Source organism: Ananas comosus, linkage group 9 (genome assembly GCF_001540865.1).
Source record: "Ananas comosus cultivar F153 linkage group 9, ASM154086v1, whole genome shotgun sequence".
Classification (NCBI taxonomy): domain Eukaryota; kingdom Viridiplantae; phylum Streptophyta; class Magnoliopsida; order Poales; family Bromeliaceae; genus Ananas; species Ananas comosus.
Genome location: NC_033629.1, coordinates 7921471 through 7930047, shown reverse-complemented (window position 1 = coordinate 7930047; position 8577 = coordinate 7921471). Strand labels below are relative to the sequence as shown.

At 38.3% G+C, this 8577-nt stretch overlaps 1 protein-coding gene and 1 long non-coding RNA gene across 2 annotated transcripts; one reads left to right on the top strand and one right to left on the bottom strand.

Moving 5' to 3' along the window:
• Positions 562-3249, top strand: LOC109714912 (myb-related protein Zm1-like). The gene is made up of 3 exons (XM_020239658.1): positions 562-1162; positions 1800-1929; positions 2066-3249. Exons 1-3 carry the CDS (start codon positions 1024-1026, stop codon positions 2871-2873), a joined length of 1077 nt encoding a protein of 358 aa, XP_020095247.1. The 5' UTR covers positions 562-1023; the 3' UTR covers positions 2874-3249.
• Positions 3566-7882, bottom strand: LOC109715841. The gene is made up of 5 exons (XR_002217763.1): positions 7676-7882; positions 7509-7586; positions 6994-7429; positions 4554-4707; positions 3566-3787 (listed from the first exon to the last, which is right to left on the bottom strand). It is a non-coding gene; the product is annotated as an uncharacterized LOC109715841 (long non-coding RNA).

The following is an 8577-nucleotide window of genomic DNA, read 5'->3' as shown; positions in this document are numbered from 1 at the left end:
ACCGTGATGATTTTATATTTACTAGCTAGTTTGTAAACAAAATTTTCTTATTTGTGATTTTACTATCTGCCTAAGCAAATTCTTGCACCGACATGTCCACTCCAATTTGGACCCAACTTTACCAGAACTCATTAGCTGTGCTATTCTTTTGTTTAATTTGGACAGGTCTCCAAAAGGAGATTAGTTAGCCTTTTGTTATTAACTTTACAATTAAAAAGCTTAACTAGACCCCTCCCTCCCTCTCTCTCTCTCTCTCTCTCTCTCTCTCTCTCTCTCTCAAGAAAAAAAGAAAAGGAAAGATAAGGAGACTTCTTTTTTTTTTTTTTGCCCAGCAATTATCTTGCTTAATGACAAGTGGGTGATCTAATTAAGAAGCAATAAAATGGAATTAAGGAAATATGAGAAATTAATGTGGAGTCCTAATCATACAACCGAGAGAGATCAACAACCACGGTTAATGGGGCCAAAGTTATGAGTGCCTAACTACCCCACACTACTGGTTATGATTTAGTTAAGTGCTATATCTCCTCAAAAAATGGTCACTTGAGCTCTATTATGTAATATATAATATTATATATGTATGCGATGTCTGTGCTTTAACTTAGGGGATATATACAGAGGAGTTGCTTGGAAAAAATGGTGTGCGATGAGAGCAGTAGTGTAGACTGTTTTAAACAAAAGGGAGAGACCATGACATGTGCACAGTGAAATGGACTTTGTTTTGTTTACTAGGGTTTGGTGAGGAGAGAATCTAAAACGTAGGCCCAGATTGTTGGCCCAAATGTTCTTATCAGAATTGTCTCCACACACACACACACACTCTCTCTCTCTCTCTCTCTCTCTCTCTCTCTCTCTCTCTCTACTTGTATATATATATGCAGTCGCTCACTCTGCCTCTGCTTTGCAAGTAGAGAAAGCTTGGTGTCAGGGATTAATATAGAGAGAGAGAGAGAGAGAGAGAGAGAGCGTGATCTCTACTAGTGATTGTGTTTATGTGTGTGAGCGTGTGTGTGTTTCACATACATGGGCCGAGGGCGAGCTCCGTGTTGTGCGAAGATTGGATTGAACAAAGGCTCATGGACGCCGGAGGAGGACATGCGGCTCATAGCCTACATTCACAAGTTTGGGCACGGCAACTGGCGTGCTCTGCCCAAACAAGCAGGTCGATCTTTCTCCCTCTCTCTCTCTCTCTCTCTCTCTCTCTCTCTAAAATCAATTTCAGTTCTCTCATCGTAACAACAACTGATCTTTCTTCACATGTTTAATTAAGCTACTCAAGAACGTTTGTCTTTTTTATTTTTTTTTATTTTTTTGTAAATAATATGTACTCAACACTGTTCCTTAGAAATTAGGATCATGATTTTCCCAGAGTCTATGGACTTCGAATTCGATTGATGATGTTCTTTCAAAGCCTCGGCTTGAAAAGACCAGCATTTAAAAGCGAGCAGATATGACTTTTGCTGCATTAGAGCATTGAGATTCTGTTTGCAAGTGAACCGATCCCATTTAGTCAAGAATAGAAAACGAGATTATGTCCCCCCAAGTGCCTAACATTTAGACTTGTATGTATATATATATATATATATATATGTATGTATATATATATATATAAGAATAGAAAACGAGATTATGTCCTCAAGTGCCTAACGTTTAGACTTGTATGTATATATATATATATATATATATATATATATATATATATATATATATATAGTGGACAATGCAACAGTGACGTGAGTTTAGTCGGCAATCTCGGCTATGTCTTTACTTTTTTCTGTATTCTTGTGTGATTGCAACAGGTTTGCTTCGATGCGGGAAGAGTTGCCGCCTGAGATGGATCAACTACCTTCGACCGGACATCAAGCGCGGGAACTTCACCCAAGAAGAAGAGGAGACGATAATAAAGCTGCACGATTTACTTGGAAACAAGTATGGCACAACCCATCAAGTATTCTTGATGCCAAAGCAATGATCAAAACGATATCATTTGCTTCTCTCAATCTTAGTACCTTGCATTCCTATTCAGTCAAATTAGACATTAATTAAACATTGGTTGATCATGTAGATGGTCGAAAATCGCATCTTGCCTACCAGGGAGAACTGACAACGAGATTAAGAATGTGTGGAACACGCACCTGAAGAAGCGATTGGCATCAAGAGATCACAATATTAAGAAGAGCAAGCAAAAAGAGGCCACGAGCCCCTCCTCCTCTTCTACATCCACATCTTGTTCCGATCAAGGCGGGACGAAATGTGATGGTGATGGTCCGAACCCAAAACCTGATCCAATGAATCCTACTCTTGAGAAATTTGAGATTCCTATTGAGCACAACACCGACACATGGGGCATGCTGGTGGATCCTATCTCAAGCCAACCTGAGGACACCGATACCGGAAACATGCGTAGCACTATCCATATCGATTCGACTTCTCTATCAGTGTCATCATGCTCGTCATCGTCGAATTCCTTCGAAACAAACTCTGATACAAGCAATGAAGCGAGAGGAGCCCTTCATTATATTGAAATGGAAGAAGATGAGAAAGATCCCCTCGAGATTCTGGAAATACCCATCGAGCCCGAGTTTTGGACCATGATCGAAGACGAACATGCGAGGCTGTATAGTCAGGAAATGGGGCCCACGGAGGAATTTGGGTCTAAGGGGAATCCGGCAGCGTCCGAAGGGAATGAATCAAACAGTTGTGAAGTCAACGGGTGGTTGGAGTACTTAGAAAAGGAGCTCGGGTTGGGAGGAGGACCTAGTGAAGAGAACCAAGAGAGCTTAGTTGGTTCTTGGACTGGTGAAATGGAGGGAGATCCGGTGTCCAGCTATTTTCAAAAGGAGCCCTCGATCTCCACCCTCACCGTATTGTGATGTATATGACTTGAAAGTGGTGTCCTAATACAGTGTATTGCATTGAAAGGAACGTAGGTTAGATACGGCACAAAAAAAGGGCTAGTTAGCTAGTTCTGGAGGGCCTAAAAAAAATGAGCTCCTAACTGGAGTGTTATTGTTGGGTGTCAAAACTGTAGGTACTAAATTTAGTATTAAAGAATATAAATGGAATATGTATCGTCAGTTCGTCACCATATTCCTTACTGCAGGCCCATGATTTGTGCTCATGGGGTTGTCAGCACCGAATCGCTAAAACCGAGTTTAAGATATAACGGCATCAATTGTGCCCATATTAGATAACGCAGGTGTGATTTGTTATTGGGATACCAAATGAAGTTTTGATATTAATTTCTAAGCATAGTTTTCTTTTGGTAATTAAATGTTATCCCCTAAACTTTTTAAAAGCTTTATTTTGATTATGTTTGTTTAGATTAAACTTAATGACCCCAAACATCAATAAATATATCAAATTGACCAATTCCACTGTCACGTCCCGCTATCGCCAATTTGGTCGATTCGAGCCCGTACACAGACGCCGAACGGACAGTTTTTTTCCTGTCCGCCCAAGGCTCAACAACAACAAGTACATGTATAAAGAAATAAATAATTTTCAGGATGACATTTTAATATACATGGCTTGCACGAGGGCAAACAGCAAGAATAAGTGAAACTGAACTTAACTAAACATGTATTCACTGTAATTTTAAAACTATAAAACTGGATAACTGAAGCATTTAGTCATTTACATCATTTACACTTTCATTTACATTTCCCTATGTTCATCATTATGTACAACATGAAACCCAAAATGGTATACCACTAAACTCGGGTGTTTGCTAGCTAAACTGCTGGGCTCCTGCCGCGATTCTCGGCCACACCGCTCGCGCTGGAACCTGTATGGTTAGTGGTATGAGAACTACTGAAAGTTCCCAGTGGGTTCGGCCGCCGACCTCGCCGACTCACCCACTAGGTCTATTCAGGCATATATAAGCAAGAAAAGTAAACAGATAATAACCAATTATAACATGTAACTACTACAATGCTTGTACAAAGCTGAAAGAAGCAATATATAATAACTGATAAATATGCATACATGCTTTTAACGATTTTACCCAATCAACTGGTTAACCCTTTGGTTAACAATAACTCACCGACGATATCCCAAATATCGGGGAGACGCAAGCTACATCCCGACGGGACTGTCAACTGGGGGAGACGCTAGCTCCTAGTCCAGTTAAGATGACTACTTCGGAGCTCATCGTTCAAGGAGGAGCGACCTTCCTTGAACATAACACTGATGTGAGTATGATCTGATCTTCCTTTAGAAGATCCAATGAAAGACAATACCACACTTTACTCTAACTAGCCCTTTATGCTAGTTTCACAATTTTATGCTTAATACTAATCAATGATGTCATTAGATTCACTATTGTCATAGTCCATGCATTTATAAGGTTTACTATATTCACAATGCAATTTCCACAAGTTTGCTATGCTCTCATATGTTTTACATCAACATAAGTTTCAACATTCAATTAATGACCATATACTGTCAACTACCCTATAATGCATGATTATAAGTAATTCATATATAAATATGCTTAATGAAATATCATAGACATAAAGGGGAATTCAAAGATTTCGGATAGCACCACCCACCTGTAGGGATGCCAACAGCTAGAATTAATGTCTCGAACTGTGTCAATAATGAGCTCTCGCGACTCCGTGCAAATAGAGCTTAAACGACTTCTACCGTAATTAGTGCGTCGCCGACCCGTCAGAATGTCAATTCGAACTCCTAAGTATGTTTAACCTTCATAAATATATGAATAAGAGAGGTTAAACTAGGGTCACATTCTCTCACTTTACAAGTTTGCATTTCCACTCTAATTTGCTTATATATATATATATATATATATATATATATAGAGAGAGAGAGAGAGAGAGAGAGAGAGAGAGAGATATATATAGAGTGAGGCTACTATGCTATCGGAAGCACGGAGTCTTCCGTGCTTCCAGCTCGTTTTCGATGGTGCGACTTTCGAATCGTCAATCGGCTCCGTTAAACTTGATCTAGAGTATTTGGAGTACCTAGAAAATAAATTTTATTATTTTTCGATATCATTTGCCTAGTGATCGAATGAGCTCAAAATCAACAAATTTCAATGACCGTAGTGAGCCGTTTGTAAGTTTAACGGTGTAGAAATATCCAATTCACGTGAAATTTTGATAGAAAATTTTTTATACTATATAAAACAAGATCAATATCTTTGATTTAAAATTTTAATATCATATTATTATATTTTGTAAGATTTTTATTTTCAGCCGTTGATTTTGAGCCTCTTCGTTCACTAGGCAAATGATATCGTAAAATCATAAAATTTATTTTCTAGGTACTTCAAATACTCTAGATCAAATTTAACGGAGCCGATCGACGATTCGAAAGTCGCAACATCGAAAACGAGCTGGAAGCACGGAAGGCTCCGTGCTTCCGATAGCATAATAGCCTCACTCATATATATATATATATATATATATATATATTCGAGCTTTTCGAGCTTTTCGAGCCTAATTCGAACGAGCCGAGTAATACTCAAGCTCGGCTTGAAATGAATTTCGAGCCTTTTATTTTATTCAAGCTTGGCTCATTTAATTTCGAGTCGAGCTCGAGCGAGCCGAATATCGAGCCGAACACGAGTCGAACGCGAGCCGGCTCGCTCGTTTGCCGGCCCTATCTGTGTTTAGTTGTCCATAGTCTCCTTACTTTTAAGTACCTCTTTGGCTGGGCCAAAACGGGCTTTTTGTCAAAAAGAGGCATTTGGTAGTGGGGGCGGAATGTAATTTTTTTGCATTCTGCCGCCTCCTCGCCATAGTTAGTTAATTCGGATTCGGCAAAAATTCGGTACAGATATAATTCGGATAAAATTCGTCTTCTGATTTTTAAATTCATTGAAAAATACGGCTAAAAAATGGATTCGCCAATTATTCGGATACGTGATTTATATGGATATTATACGTTCACCAATTAAAAATTCGGCTATTAAATTAAGTTTTTTTTTCCTCTCAAAATTTATGCTATTAGCATAAATACTCATATTTCTTAAAAATATAAGAAAAAAAACTACAAAAATAAAACTAATTAAGTAAAAAAAATAGCAAACGATATTATACCTCAAAATAAATAATAAATTAAGTAAATAAGAGATTAAAATAATACATAAGAGATTAAATTTTTTGATCAAATGATTTTTTTTTGGGGGGGAGAGACGGCGAACGTTTTGAAAGTTTTTTTTTTTTTTTTTTTTTTTTTTTTTTGCGCGAGGTTTAGATTTTGGAAAGTTTTTTTTTTCTTTTCACCTTTCTCTGTATTGGCCTATTGGGTGAGCTGGGCCAGAGCGCGGGCCCGGGCCAGGGTGCGGGCCCGGGCGCGGGTGCGGGCCAGGGCGCGAGGGCTTTTTTTTGTGCGAATAATTCGCGAATGGTAAATAATTCGCGAATAAGTATTTTTACCCCAAAAAACACGTTTTTTTTCCGAATTTTTCGGAAAAATACGAATTCGACCGTTTAATTCGTTTTCTCAAAAATTCGTNATATATATATATATATATATATATATATATATATAGTCTATTATTAAACTCCCTAAGGCCGTTAGGATTCCAAGTCAAAACATTACTCTCTTAAGGGCAGTAAACATCAATTCTAATACTTGACATTGTAAATTTTGCCATAGGTTCCACACCAATTTAATCCACAATTCATATATCAACTATATTGCATATAGCCTTCCATAGATTTCATACCTGATTATTCCTGCTCTATAACTAAATTATGCATAATTTTACTTCTTATGCAGCTACTAATACCAATTCCATTCAATAATTTCATTGCTCAAGTTTCAGGTAAAGTAGTCATTTTATAGGCTCATAATACTGCTTAGAATTTCAGCATCAGCACATCATTGGAATTTCCTGCACATATGCCTCAATTGACTCATTCAGCAATTATTCTAAGGCAATTACACTATCCTAGCTGAGAAGCAAGCCTTTTTATAACATAATTAATTGATCTATAATCAGAATTTGAGCAAATATTTTACCTTGAAGCAGCAACTTCACCTCAGCTGTAGCCGCTTAGCTTATTGCTCAATTAACTTGCTTCAAGTTCCAGCAGCAATTAAGCTGTATTGCTGAAATTTACTTCACTGCATTCCTCCTTGCAGGTTGAGCTCAAACTCCTCTAATTTCTCTTTTCAGCCCAGGACACCAAGGGTTCCCCAAAGTAGCAGCTTCACAATTCCTCTTTAATTTCTTATATACCTGTATCAAATTAACCCTTTAAAACTTCTCTTAAACCATTATATTGATCCCGATCCCAACCAACAACACCAATTTTCAAGTTTGCTGTCCCCTTGGATTACTCTCAGCTTAGCCACCTTCCTTAATTACTACTCCAACCAGACTTTTTCCTCAGCACCAATAGTATCAGGTTGATGCTCGGCCACCTTTCCAAGTCTGAAAACACCCAGGCTGCAACTTATAGTTGCAATAAATCCATGTGAGCATCTTCTCTAAGATAATTACCAGTCTAGAAGTAAATACCAACAAAATTTACCTTAATTGGATGCCGGATCAAGTTGTACAGCAGCTTCAACAGTGAGAATTTTCGACTCCACAAGTTCAAATTTCAGGGCTGAAATTTCAGCAACAAGAAATTCTTCTATAAGTCATCTCTAAAGCAATTAATTGGACTATAATGAAGTATAAAATCCACTACTTTACCTTAATTAAGTGCTCTTCCAAATTCCTCTTAGCTTTAAGGACTCGAATTCCAGCTCGGCAATTCTCCTACAACCCGCAAGCACCAAACAGCCGGTTTCCAACTTGCTTCTTTTGCTTCTTCACTACTTTGCTCTAGGGCTGAGGGAGAAGGAGAGAAGCAGAAAAGATGAAAAGAGGCTAAAGAGATAAGTCTCTAATACGAATGCAATTTCAGATGAGCTGGACCAAGTGATAAGGTTGCATAATTGCAACTTAGCCCATCAAAACCTGAAATTACACAGCAGTCCTGCCGCAGATTTTCTAGCAGCAGCAATAACATCAGCTTCCTTCGCACTTCCTCTTCATACTAATCATTTCTAATCACTTCCACAATACACTAATTGTAGAACGCAGCAGAAGTATTCGTTCGTACCTTTTTGCGGAAGCGATTCGCGCAACAACGCGATGAGCCCGGATCGTTTAGATTGATTCACGTGTCCTCGGATCGTCCTTAAATGTCTTCTCACGCTTCAAACTCGCGATGGATCGAACTACAAACGAGCGCGATCGCAAATCCACCGTTCAAGTCCCTCTAGAATAATAGGTCAATGGAGGATGTGGTTTCTCTCTATTATTTTCTTATTCTCTCTCTTTTTCTGTTCTTTCCGTGTATATCGTTTCATGTGGGATCGCCCGTCTATTTATAAGGAATTCCAAAATCCTAATAGCGTTAGAGATAAGGCCAAATCGGTTATTATTTGTTATCCTAGTATGATTAGATTTATCTCTAATTAACTTTCCAATTTGAAAGCGAGATTAATCCTAATCCAATTAGATAACATAACATCCGTCGGATCGAACCCGCTTATGGGCGTACCCGATTCGATTTAACCGAATGCCAACACTAATAAACCCTCACAAGC